This window comes from Liolophura sinensis, chromosome 13 (assembly GCF_032854445.1).
Source record: "Liolophura sinensis isolate JHLJ2023 chromosome 13, CUHK_Ljap_v2, whole genome shotgun sequence".
In the NCBI taxonomy this organism is placed as follows: domain Eukaryota; kingdom Metazoa; phylum Mollusca; class Polyplacophora; order Chitonida; family Chitonidae; genus Liolophura; species Liolophura sinensis.
The window spans coordinates 12,223,655-12,237,668 of record NC_088307.1 but is presented as its reverse complement, the minus strand read 5'-3'; the positions used below and the strand labels follow the sequence as shown (position 1 = coordinate 12,237,668).

The 14,014-nt window shown below is 38.1% G+C and overlaps 1 protein-coding gene across 1 annotated transcript in view; it reads right to left on the bottom strand.

Annotated features, from left to right (window-relative positions):
* Positions 1 to 14,014, bottom strand: part of LOC135480868 (centrosome-associated protein 350-like) — an 82,266-nt gene that overhangs the window by 63,313 nt on the left and 4,939 nt on the right. The window contains exons 2-3 of the mRNA XM_064760797.1: positions 4,272 to 4,315; positions 2,775 to 2,936 (exon numbers count right to left, since the gene is read on the bottom strand). Coding sequence (XP_064616867.1) covers positions 2,775 to 2,936; positions 4,272 to 4,315 — 206 coding nt within the window. The remainder of the gene's footprint in view (positions 1 to 2,774; positions 2,937 to 4,271; positions 4,316 to 14,014) is intronic.

The following is a 14,014-nucleotide window of genomic DNA, read 5'->3' as shown; positions in this document are numbered from 1 at the left end:
CAAGGAAATTTCACTTATGCAACAGCGGCCAGCATTATGGTGGGTGGAAACCGGGCAAAGCCCGGGGAAAACCCATGACCATCCGCAGGTTCCTGGCAGATCTTCCGACCACAAAACCAACATGAGCTGGACAACAAACATCAGACTGCACAAACGGACACACCAGCAAACAGATTACTGTCATTGGCTCCACATACAGAGCAGGGATGTCCAAGGCCAAGTTACAACATACATGCATCATTAAAATGCATTACAGCTTCAGAGTTTATGCTACATAACAAAGGCTTCACATACAGAGCAGGGATGTCCAAGACCAAGTTCCAACATACATGCATCATTAAAATGCATTACAGCTTCAGAGTTTATGCTACATAACAACGGCTTCACATACAGAGCAGGGATGTCCAAGGCCAAGTTCCAACATACATGCATCATTAAAATGCATTACAGCTTCAGAGTTTATGCTACATAACAACGGCTCCACACACAGAGCAGGGATGTCCAAGGCCAAGTTCCAACATACATGCATCATTAAAATGCATTACAGCTTCAGAGTTTATGCTACATAACAACGGCTCCACACACAGAGCAGGGATGTCCAAGGCCAAGTTACAACTTACATGTATCATTAAACTGCATTACAGCTTCAGAGTTTATGCTACATAACAAAGGCTCCACACCAGAGCAGGGATGTCCAAGGCCAAGTTACAACATACAAGCATCATTAAAATGCCTTACAGCTTCAGAGTTTATGCTACATAACAACGGCTCCACACACAGAGCAGGGATGTCCAAGGCCAAGTTACAACATACAAGCATCATTAAAATGCATTACAGCTTCAGAGTTTATGCTACATGTATATCTATAATCCTGTTGGACTCCAATGTTATGAAGCAGCAGTCTACCTCAACTTGAGGTGACAGATTCAAATATTAAGCATAGATCCCATCAGTTTCATACCACATAAATGTAGTTTTCCCTTAGCCAAGGCCAGGAGCACTTACTGAAATTGTCGGGATGTGAACTACAGCAAATAAATCACAGTTAAAAGTGCAGTTCATATATTTCCAGTAGAATTCTTCTACCCAGAAGGTAGCGAACAGTACAGTTCGTTTTCCGCTTGAGGATCGGGACACCAGAATGTTGGACGTAGGTTCCGAGTTTACACAAACAAGCTGGCAGTTTCAACCACTCTCATTGGCTGAGAGGCAGCACACCCCCAGCATAAATTACAGGGTGTTAAAGATGAAGGATGAGATGGACTCAGTGATTTATGCCAGCTTTGCTTTATTCAGGCTTTATATGTATGGCTAGGTAAAATTGCAAAATTATGCAACAGGCACCACCAGATAGAAAAAAAATGTGCTCTTTTCAGCCTGTAGTATCATAATTTTAAGTTTTCTTCTCCTTTAACACAGTTGCATGGAGGCACACAAGCAATGAGAGCCCATCAGTTTCTACCTACATGCAGTTCATGTAGTTTTTTCCCCCTACCCATGAGGCGTGCAATTATTGTAACATAGGACATGTGAACTACAGCAAAAAAGTCAAAGTTTGGCTGATATTATTCCATGTCCAGCACAAGTGCAATGAGACCAACAAGCATAACAAACAGTCCCATCAGTTTTAGACCAGCCATGTACATGCACATGTACCTGGTTTAACCTTGCCACATGTGCAATTGAGAACGCAATTACTGAAACATCTGGCATATGAATTACAGCAATCCGAGCAAATAAATCAAAATTTGACAGGCCGACTTATTAGTTCAAAGCAAGTGCAAGAAAGCCCACTGCAAGTAAAATCCTTACATGCCAGCCTATCCATAAAAGTGGCTTTGTACCAAATCTCAGTTGATCTGTAGCCCTGTGTTCTGGCAATGTCCCATGACTTTCAGCAATATCTCGCATGTACTGGCTTCATATATTAGAACACAATATCTACATGTACATACACTTTCAAGCCTATATTTGACAGGTTTAATCATATTTCATGAAACAAATGGGAAACTCATTGAATGCTCAGATTAAATTTCAATAACTGGTCTTTTGTAAGGCTGTAGGGGTGTGCAGCTCCGTTGGCTGATTATGGCTTAGAGGCTTAATACCTATGCTTTAATACTTATATTATTACGCATCTAATACATGCACCTACATGTAAGACTACATTAACATTCTAAGGTGACATACATGTAATATGAAATTCAGAAATCAAATTAATACTGTGAAGCCGCCGTCGTATAAGTGAAATATTCTTGAGTACGGAATAAAACACCAATCAAATAAATAATACGGTGAACAATCAGTCTGCCTTTACACCTTAGACGTGAGTCATACCTTTGACATTCATACCTGTACCTGTACATACAGGTGTAATAAGCTAATGTGACACCCTGAGAACTGCTTTTGGCGTGCAATAAAAATAATAAAAGTAATGGTAAGGTAAAAATTTTGATAATCTAAAGCCGCATGTTTTTGAGCTCAGATTTATTTTTCTGCTATTATAAACAATCGCTGAAAAAAATCATTCACAGCATATAACAAGCGAGCCGTTCCCAATCTGGTTGTACAGCTCAGTTGGCAGAGAGGTGGTGCTAGACAAAGCTGAGTTCAAAGTTCACATGAAATTCGACTTCTCTTTTGGTTAGTTAATTTATTCATATCTTTACTTTTCCCCCAAACTGGGAGATAAATGTAATTCTTTGCTTTCAGTTCTACTCCTATCTGTCCTCAAAACTAGAAGAATTAGCGACTTTTACACAGCAGACCCTTACCCCACTCGGGAACTGTCGACCTGTACTTGGCAAGTTGTACGTCTGATTGGTGCCCAGCGAGAAGGCCGAATAGTCAGTAATGCTTGCCTCCCCTGTTTCATTTAGACCAACACCGAGTGGCACTCTCTGTGTCTCCCCAAGACGATATTGAAGTTTTCGCAGCTAATAAAGCAAAAATACAAAGGCAAAGTGTAAAAAATAATTAACTATGGATATTTCAAAACACACTATTATCTAATAAAGTAAAATCAAAAACCAATTTGTTTAAGTAATTCGGCAAGCCTTTGTAAATGAAAAGGATTTCAAAAATGTGGATTGGATGGAAGGAGGGATCAGAGATGTATATCAATATACAAGGGGTCCTAGAAGTCATGCACCATCTTGATTTTCACTTTTTTTCTGATTTAATAGATTTCAGATTTAATACTGATTTTAATTTTTCTTTTCTCTTTTTCAGAGTTAATTATGGCTAATAAACTAACAGTACAAGAAAGAGTTGAATTGGTTTTTATACTTTGAAGAGATTGGGCAACAACGCTCTGTAGCTCAAACATTCAACCTCAACCTGGATGGTGCGCGACTTCTGGGACACCCTGTATAAAGGACTGCTTGTATAAATGCTTATTTTGCACATCATGGAGTGATGAATGAATTTCGCTATTATTGGATCGTCATGTTACATGTCATACAGGAACACATTTGAAACATTAACATGCACATGTACACTGTCCTTTGTGTGGCATTCCAGAACAAATTCTTTAAGGTCTAATAATGTCATCCTTTCCTATAATTCAATGTCACAACAAGAGTAGGGATAAAAAAAAAAGCACCACACCTGACAAATTGCCTCAAAACTACACGAGATCTACCCGTATGATCTGAGTACACTTCAGTTTACCATACATATGTGTTAGGTACAAATTATTAATTTCTAAATGCATTTTAATAACCATGAGTCAGTTCTGTTAAGCATCATCCAAATAATTTTCAAAAAAATATGTCTTGTTCGAATGGAACTTGGAACATACAAGCAGTCTCTGCATAGTATATAAATTTAAAATGCGAATCATTTGATTAATTAAAAATTTTAAAAAATGAGAGCAAACCTACTGTAATTCTATAACCTTTTCACATGTTTGCAACGTGTTCTATCAGTTGTCTCTGCAGATTGATAAAATTATACTTCTGTTAAGCCCTGAAAATGGCCAATCCAACCAATGTAGTTTTGTCATAAAAAATAAATTAAAAATGTGCATAAATTGCGCTGAAAGTTGCTCTTTCATATTCAAAAAAAAGTTGAGGGATTAAGGTACATGTACATGCATTTACTTTATCTTCCAACTTCTTCAGTCAGCAGCTGGTCAGGGGCTGATAGGCTACCGTGGGGCCAGCACTATACATGAACTCAGTAAGCCAGTGGAGGGCCCAACACACCAAAGAGTTTAATTTCTCAAAATAATATACAACAACAGATTAATATAAACCAGAATTACTAACCTCAGATCTGGTCTTCCCCACAGTATCCCATGCTTTAGCAAGATCTGAAATAGTCAAGACACAAAAGACTAAATAACCTACAATGCACTGAATAACGCTTGACCATATATTTATTTATTTATTTATTTGATTGGTGTTTTACGCCGTACTCAAGTATATTTCACTTATACGACAGCAGCCAGCATTATGGTGGGTGGAAACTGGGCAGAGCCGGGGGGAAACCCACGACCATCTGCAGGTTGCTGACAGACCTTCCCACGTACGCTTGCCCATAGTGTTTGAGTGCAACTGGGAGCACAGGCCCAACAACCTTGAAAAAATAGATCAATAACAAATGATTGGCATTTTCAACAGGACTGCATGTAGTTGCACATTTTGTATAAGTTCCACAAAAATTACTTTTCATCAAAAATATTGATATTTTTTTATACATAATATGACAATTAATTTTATGCAACAAAACAACTCATATGAAAACCAATGACCTTGAAAAACTTGACTAAGATCATCACCAGGTAACAGGGTTCTTCCAAATCAAACATGCCTGTATGTACATGTAAAATGTAAAATGTACATCATGTAAAATGTACATCATGTAAAATGTACATGCAATGCAAGTTTGGTAAATCTATAACATTCAAGAGTGTTTAAAAAGTAGTAGAGGCACAAACCTAAAGATTCCAAAAATACATGTAGGTCAAGGTCAATGAAAATCAAAGGATTACTTCTCTTGCATTACCAGAAAACAGTACCAGTACTTCAATCAAATAATCATAATACAAAAACAGTGCTCATAAACAGAAAACCTACATGTATACAATTAAAATGTGTCAAATATGAAGCAATATACAGGTCAACAGATACTGTGTTTAGAAGCCTGCAACAAAACAAAATTTACCTTAAATGACCATAAATTTTGGCCATGACAAAGTTGTGTGTTTTTAGGTTGGAACATGGTGTGACATTCTATTGGAAAATTGTAAGTTTCAGCACCAAAAAAAATATTTTGAGATATTCATTTGCCTCGAAAAATGCAGTTCTTAGGGGGAAATTTTAGGTCATTTTAATGGGGTAAATGAGCTCAATGACCTTGAGAAAAATATTGGCCAATGTCACCAAAAACAATAGAGTTCTACCGATTATAAATACAAGTGCAAGTGAACATGTAGCATCAGAAAAAAAAAAACAAGAATTTAAGTGTTTGCAAAGAAATGAAGAGATGGACAATGCCGTCCCATTAATATCAGTGTATAATAAATAAAAAATGTACATATATATTGAACATATGTGCATATTATACATATGTACTGGCAATGCATAAAATGCATAATATGTTAGCTTCTAATCCTCTCTACTTTCCACCAGTGACTATTGTAGTGTGCATACACATACTGTAATTTGTGAACCTTTTCAACCACTAAAGCACTTTTTTTCAGTGTAATTTGTGCGTAAAATTATTATGAAAATGATGCTGAAAATGATTTGTTTGTGTCATTAAAAATGCCAGCTTCATACAACTTGGCAAATTATTTCTCTACACCCCACAGTTCTCTCAGAATGTTGCAAAATATTGGTTGCAGAGGTGGTTGAAGAGGTTGAAGAGTTAGGGTATTCACTGAACGTGGCAAACTTCTTGTTCACGGACTTTCTAACGTGACAGGACAAGTTACTAGCAGATGTCTTCATTGCCTATAGTGTTTCCTTTTACCATCAAGGCAGAGTTCACCCCTACACCTTAAACCTATGTGAACAAAGCCACTTACATGTACATTCTTCTAAAAGGTATTACTTTGGAAAAAGCTGACAATACAAGGGTCTTTACACTTCACCGATCGTTCATAATCTACCTTTATAATCCTCTATTGGCATTAGCATGTTTGGCTACATTTCAGCTCCAGGGGTGTTTCCAATTTTTTTTTTTACCTGATTCAATAACAATATTAGAAAACAAACCTTTGTAAATATCAGTGCCAGCATAAAGCAGTCTTGCCCAGTGTTAACATGGTTAAGAGTTTACACATGAATGCCACTTGGAAAATCACCAAAAAAACTCTCCACTCTCTCCAGAAGCTTTAGTGCACAATTAAATCCACTTAATGTTTAGGAATACATGGGGTGTTTCTGACTTTATGGTTTGGGGTAAACAACACAACAATAGCTTATGCCAATTATACAGTATTATGATTATTCTATTCTAATGACGCAGATTTAAAGGTCGCCAACGTCTTAACATTAATGAATTATGATTTATGTATTTATTTATTTATTTGATTGGTGTTTTACGCCCTACTCAAGAATATTTCACTTATACGATGGCGGCCAGCATTATGGTAGGTGGAAACTGGGCATAGCCTGGGGGAAACCCATGACAATCTGCAGGTTTTGCTGGCAGACCTTCCCATTTACGGCCGGAGAGGAAGCCAGCATGAGCTGGACTTGAACTCACAGCGACGGCATTGGTGAGAGACTCCTGGGTCATTACTCTGCACTAGCGCGCTAACCAACTGAGCCACAGAGGCCCCCTTAATGAATTATGAAGGTTTACATAAAATTGTAAACCTATAAATTACTGTTTGCAAGCACCAATAAAAACCAGGGCCATCTCTAGAAACAGAAAAGATTCTGATCCCAAACTGTAGTGGTGACATTGTGAGTGTGCATAAAGAAATTTTTAAAAATGCAACTTAAAATGATGCTTTTTAAGAGTGTTGAAGTTTGTGAATGAAAGAAATTTACACAAAAACTTAACTTTTAATTGATAAACCATCATAATTTTGCTTAATTTACTTTACAGTTTGGGAGCCCAAACACTTTCCTGAACAAAAATGACTCTAGATATGGCCCTGAAAACACGTCTGTGGAAAAACATGTAACACTTAATCCAGGTGTTCTTAAAGAGGTTATACCTTTGAAAGGTTTTTGGCCAAAAAAATTAATCAGCACAAATCTGATCAAATTTTTCCTCTTAATTTAAAATAACCCAATAAAGCCATTACCTTTCACAAAATACCAAACATGAAATTGCAAGTGTTGCTGTTTAAGGTCAGTAAAAAAGTTCCCAAAATTTATAAAGCAGGTCATAATCAGTCACATCATAATTTTTTAATATTTTATTTATATATTAATATATGATATTTTAATTTTTTATAATATTTTATACTAAATAAACTAACACTATAAATATTTCTGTTACTTCTTGGTAAATACAGAAATTTTAATTAAGCTTACAGAATACAGATTTTTTTAGCCAAAAATTCTTGTTCTTAGCCCTTTCAATTCAGAAATTATACTTCGCAAAGTGAGGCTACAAACAGGTCGGAATAAAGCAAAATGTGTCGCCTGAGTGAAATACACACCATTTTAAAATAAAATGATCAACATTTGGGCCTAAGATTCCACATGTAATCAATACGAGAAATAGGATAAGATTTCATCTCCTTCATCGGATACCCCTCAAGAACAGACCCCCCCCCCCCCCACACTCCCTCCCTCTTATTACCCTGATTACATGTACCTATGCTTGTTAACCCTGATCCCACATGCCTTATAAAGTATGAAATCCTACATGTACCTGTACTTAGCTTGTTAATCCTGATCCCACAAGTCTCATACAGTATGTAATCCAACATGTACCTGTACTTAGCTTGTTAACCCCGATCCCATGTCGTCTCATACTGTATGTAATCCTACATGTACCTGTACTTAGCTTGTTAACCCCGATCCCACGCCGTCTCATACAGTATGTAATCCTACATGTACCTGTACTTACCTTGTTAACCCTGATCCCACGTCGTCTCATACAGTATGTAATCCTACATGTACCTGTACTTACCTTGTTAACCCTGATCCCACGTCTCATACAGTATGTAATCCTACATGTACCTGTACTTAGTTTGTTAATCCTGATCCCAAATGTCCCATACAGTATGTAATCCTACATGTACCTGTACTTAGCTTGTTAACCCTGATCCCAAATGTCTCATACAGTATGTAATCCTACATGTACCTGTACTTAGCTTGTTAACCCCGATCCCATGCCGTCTCATACAGTACATAATCCTACATGTACCTGTACTTAGCTTGTTAACAACGATCCCACATATCCAATACACTATGTAATCCTACATGGTCATACACATGCATTCAATCAACACAGTATAACTGGTATTTCATTCACAGACAGTCACAGCCATTTCTAGTTCAACTGAAACTGTGCATTATACACATAAATGTACATGTGTACTAGTTTATTTACATCACTGCCACTACTAGACAAGCTTTGCCCGTGAGACACACACACAGGTCTGTTTAGACTTAGCTTCATCACGTGTGTCGTCCAGCAGAACCGTTTAATCAGCATTCATGTGTGGGAAGGTCTGCCAGCAACCTGCAGATGGTTGTGGGTTTCCCCCCCGAGGCTCTGCCCGGTTTCCACCCACCATAATGTTGACTGCCGTTGTACAAATGAAATATTCTTGAGTTCAGCGAAAAACACCGATCAAATAAATAAATAAAATTTATTCAGCATTCATCAATAAAATTGTTTTAGGTTTTGGTTAGAAATCATGTTATACATACTCTAGATAAACTCTAGAGAATGCATAAGTATTGTTAGAGACAAAAACTGAGATGGATTGTTTGTATTTTCTTACATCACTTTCTGTCTCATCACCATTACCCCAGTGACCTTGACATTGTTCAAGATTTCTGTACAAAACTTACTAGTGGTGGCAGTGATGTAAAGCGAAGGTAGACAGCGACGCATGCGCTGTAATGAGTATGCATGTATGTCAGTAAGCCATCTTTATTTATTTGACTTATTTATTCCATTGGTGTTTTATGCCATACTCAAGAATATTTCAATGGCAGCCAGCATTATGGTAGCAGGAAACCAGGTAGAACTAAGAACCCAGGGGAAACCCTTACCCATAACCATCTGCAGGTTACTGCCAGACCTTTCCACGTACAGGACCATATCTTTCAATAAAGACATGAAAATGTTAAAAAGACTATCGCACTGATGTTAGAGGAAAACAATAAATCCTAGCTGCTACAAGCTAGGAAACTGCAACACTATGTACAGTATTTGAATGTGAGGACTTTCACCAGTAGGTCATCTTTCAAGACACTTCAGACAAATATTACTACACTACTTCCAGACAAGGAAATCTATCTTACTACAAGACAGGAAACTGCAATGCTATATCATACCAGGAACACACTCATTATACTACAAGCTGGGAAATTACCATGTTTAATATCTAAACATCACAAAATGCAAGCCATCTTTCAGTTTAAAGCCTGTTAAAAATACATATATCTACTCTACTCAACTAAATAAATACAGAAATAGATTCACTCTTCTAAGAAGGTATTTGTATGAGGCGACAATATCTGCAGAGCATGACAAATGCAGCTGGGCCATCTTTCAATTTATAATACATATGTGTATGCTCTACACCCAACTAATTAATTAGAGAAACAGAATCACTGGTCTAAAACGCTACATGTGGGAGGCAACAGTATTTTTCGGTTACAACCCACAAATCCGGAAACTTCGTAACACTCACCCACATTCCATCGTTATCACAGGTGTTTCCTGGAGACACAGACAGACAGAATGCACCCCTTTTGTAATTAATCAGAAAATTCTTAATGAATCTGCAGGACCACCAGGTAAACTAAACAACTGCAATTAGTACTTGATGCGAGATCGTTTCAATCCTATCTCTTCTGTTTTTGTAAGTTTTTGCCGAACAGTACAGTATATATATATTAATTCCACAGATTCACATGTCTGCGGTACAGCTCTATATTAAATTTATGCAATAATAGTGATGTCCTTGGTACAGGTGCTTCTGCTTCAGGCTACATGTAGATGGGAACATTAGACTGGGCATTCATGCAATTTCCCACTTTAATACTACATGTGTGCTCAATTCACAGACGCGGTGTCCGTGTACGTGCAACACTGCAGTGCAAAATATAGCTTCAAGCATCCATACAGCACAACTTTAATTATTCATGCATTCTTGTATGAATTCCAATGAATGCACACAGTGTCAAAGCCATTATTCCTAAAAGTATGTTCATGCATGCACAGGTGAAAATTCCTGTAGAAACTGGACCCAAAACAAAACGGTATTGTGCCACGATGAAAAGGTGTTGATCAGAATTACCCTTTATACGATTTGGAGTTCATAGTTTACGTACATGTAGTCTGTCATTTGGTGCCTGGAAAGCAAAGGACCCAACAGCATGACGCTACATATACACGTTCTTGTATTCACAGATAATACAGGCAGTCCGGTAGCAAACTGTAAATACATTTTGTATTCAGTCTGTATATAACCACACAGGTAACACCTACATGTAAATGTTCTTGTATTCACAGATAATACAGGCAGTCTGGTAGCAAACTGTAAATACATTTTGCATTCAGTCTTTACATAACCACACAGGTAACACCCACATGTACATGTTCTTGTATTCACAGATAAAACAGGCAGTCTGGTAGCAAACTGTAAATACATTTTGTATTCAGTCTGTATATAACCACACAGGTAACACCTACATGTACATGTTCTTGTATTCACAGATAATACAGGCAGTCTGGTAGCAAACTGTAAATACATTTGTGTTCAGTCCTTTCATAGCCACACAAGCAACACCTACATGTACTCATAACTGAAAAAGTATCAAATGAATGAGAACCTTTCTAAAATTGCCAAAATGAACATCGCTTTATACACTACATCTTTGGAATTACAGATGTATGGGCAGAATTTCTGAGCACAGGACAAAACTTACAGGAACCTTTCTTAAATTGTTTATACTATTTATTTTATTTTATTTCATTCGTGTTTTATGCCATACTTAAGAATATTTCACTGTATGATGGTGGCCAGCATTATATGGGAAAAGGAAACCACTCTTATATTGGTCCCAAATAAAATATATATTAAATAAGGTGACCGCAATGACCCAGGAGCCTGCCTCCAATGTGGTCGCTCTGAGTTCAAGTCCAGTTCATGCTGGCTTCCTCTCCGGCCATACGTGTGAAGGTCTGCCAGCAACCTGCAGATGGTCGTGGGAGAAAGGTAAAACAATAAGCACCTGTTTTCAATGTTGAACATCTCCTGTCAAACTCCTATACTTCCTATACAACCATTACCCTTTGCTAATTCACGCCTCAAAAACAGTTTACAGCCCTGTAAACACCCTATATCATCTAATGACTCCGTGTACATAAATAGTGAATGTACCTGTATTTTTAGCTCAGGGGTACATGTATTAATGCACCTTGGCCACATGCCAGACCCGAGACCTGATGCCCCTTGTCACAGAAAATGGCCAGCTAGGGCACCAGGGAGCTTGATTCCAGAATACAATGCCTGGCTGTTTTTATAATACCAATACCTCAAGACTACAGTGCGTATGAATGTGTATTATAGTGTATACATGAAGAATCCGCAGGTCCAGTACGTATGTTTTAATAAGGTCTCCCATGTTGACGTTATGACAAAGGTCTCCAACGTTGACATTATAATAAAGGTCTCCAACGCAGACGTTAAAATAAAGGTCTCCAACCTTGACGTTAAAATAAAGGTATCCAACGTATGTTGTAATGCAATGCTTGAGGTTTAATGTCGTACTTAACAAGTTTTCAGCCATATGACGACAAGGAGTCATTAGATGCGTGTACATACAGTGTATACTGTGTGTTCTTGTGGCAGGGTGAGTCATACCACCGAAGTGCTGAAGTCACTGAATTATCATGGTAGACATGGCACCCCACCTGTTAAAGCTCTGAGTGCTGCAGCGTCAAGTAAGGCAGCAGCAAAGTACTATTTTTAAAGTCGTTGGTATGACCTAAGATGGGTTTGATCCCTGGCCTCCTGACTCCAAGGAGAACGCTGTAACCATTACGTCACAGAAGCGGTCTATACAACATTGTACACCTGTCACAAATACATCAGCAGTAGCCTCTTCCTACTCTGATCATGTCACTAACATGCACATGCATTTTAATATTATTAATAGTCACCGAGCAAATAGTAGAAATACCTTTCTAAACAAAGCACAGCCAGAATTCAACCAGATCTGTGATTGGTGTTTTACGCCGTACTCAAGAATATTTCGCTTATACGACGGCATCCAGCATTATGATGGGTGGAAACCGTGCTAAGCCCACCACCATCCGCAAGTTGCTGGCAGGCCTTTACAAGTACAGCCGAAGAGGAAGCCAGCTTATAATACTGTCGAGGGGCAGTCAGCTAAGCTTACATGTACGTGCACATTGAATGAAAGGTTGTTAATGGCCATCATATTTATTTACGTGTACTTATTTGTTTCTGGTTTAATGCCATACTCAGGATTTTTTCACATACATGTCAGCAATGTTCGTCAGCTTTACTGGTGAAGGAAGCAGTAGTACCTGGCAAGAATGCGGTAAACCACCAACCTTTGGCATGTTACTGATGAACCCATCATATTGCTAGAAGACAAGTGCATCTAGTCTTCAACGAAAGCGATATAATCACACACAAACAGTCCACCCTCACCCTGCCTCCACCCACCCACTGGGCACCGTCAATCACTTACTGTCACCGAGGCCCCAGCTGCTGTCTGAAAGTGGGGAATCCACAAAATATCTGCCTAAGGCCAGTATGGAACGACACCTAGAAATTGAATTTCTACCTGAAATCTGAAATATACATGTACAACTTACATGACCCTACCTCAATTAATAATGCATTGTTTTTGTAAATTTTGAATTCAGCTTTCATAATCACATCTTTCATGCTTCCTTGCTCTAACCTCTCAGTGCTGAGTGCCAAGTGAGGCAGCAGGATGTACTATTTGTAAAGTACTTTTTGTTGACCCAACCTGGGTTTGATCCCAAATGACAATGTCTCTTAACTTCGAGGCAGATGTTCTAGCCAGCATTTATATTTTAAAAAAATTCTATACATAGATGACCAATCAATGTAGAACCGACAGCCAAAAACTCATGTGATATTAAGTGAGGATGCTGTGATGACAGTTATTCAAGTATAACACAAAGACAGCCAAGAAGACACATTTGACAAAAGAGTGCATGTATAAATCCACTATAACTGAAAATTAAGGTAGATTGGTTTGGAGAAGACTGATTTTGTTTGCTTCCCAAAATCATGTTGATTTGTCAGTTTACAGCTGAAAAGGCATAATGGGGGTCATCAACATGTTAAACTGCTCAAACACCACATACATGAAGAATGATGCTCATGTAGAATGTCAAACAGAAGTTATGGCTGAATTAATGAATAAAGTAGTATTCAGAGATCTTCTAAAAATATTTTTGAAATTCTACACTGCTTTTCAACAAAGCAATAGCAAACAATTGCCAGTGCCTAGTCATGCTATTTTGCCATGTTATAGCTACCTATAGTGACACCACAAAGCTCTCCCATACCCTCAGCCTTAAACAATGTAACAATCAGAAAATACAAAGAAAAATGCCTGACACCCCAACCAAACAGTATTAGCTCTGTTATGTGTTCAAAGGGTTGATGTTTCTTTCAGTTTGGCACTCGGTCAGGGCGATGTTCGTGGACCCAAGTGTCGTGTTTCAGCGGCCCTGCTCATCCTTGTCCTGCATGGGTGTAAGGTTTTCTGCCTAGCTGTACCAACTTCAGGGAATTTACCAAACATAGCAGAACCTTCTGACTGACAGCAGACCCTTTCATTCAGATTTTGGG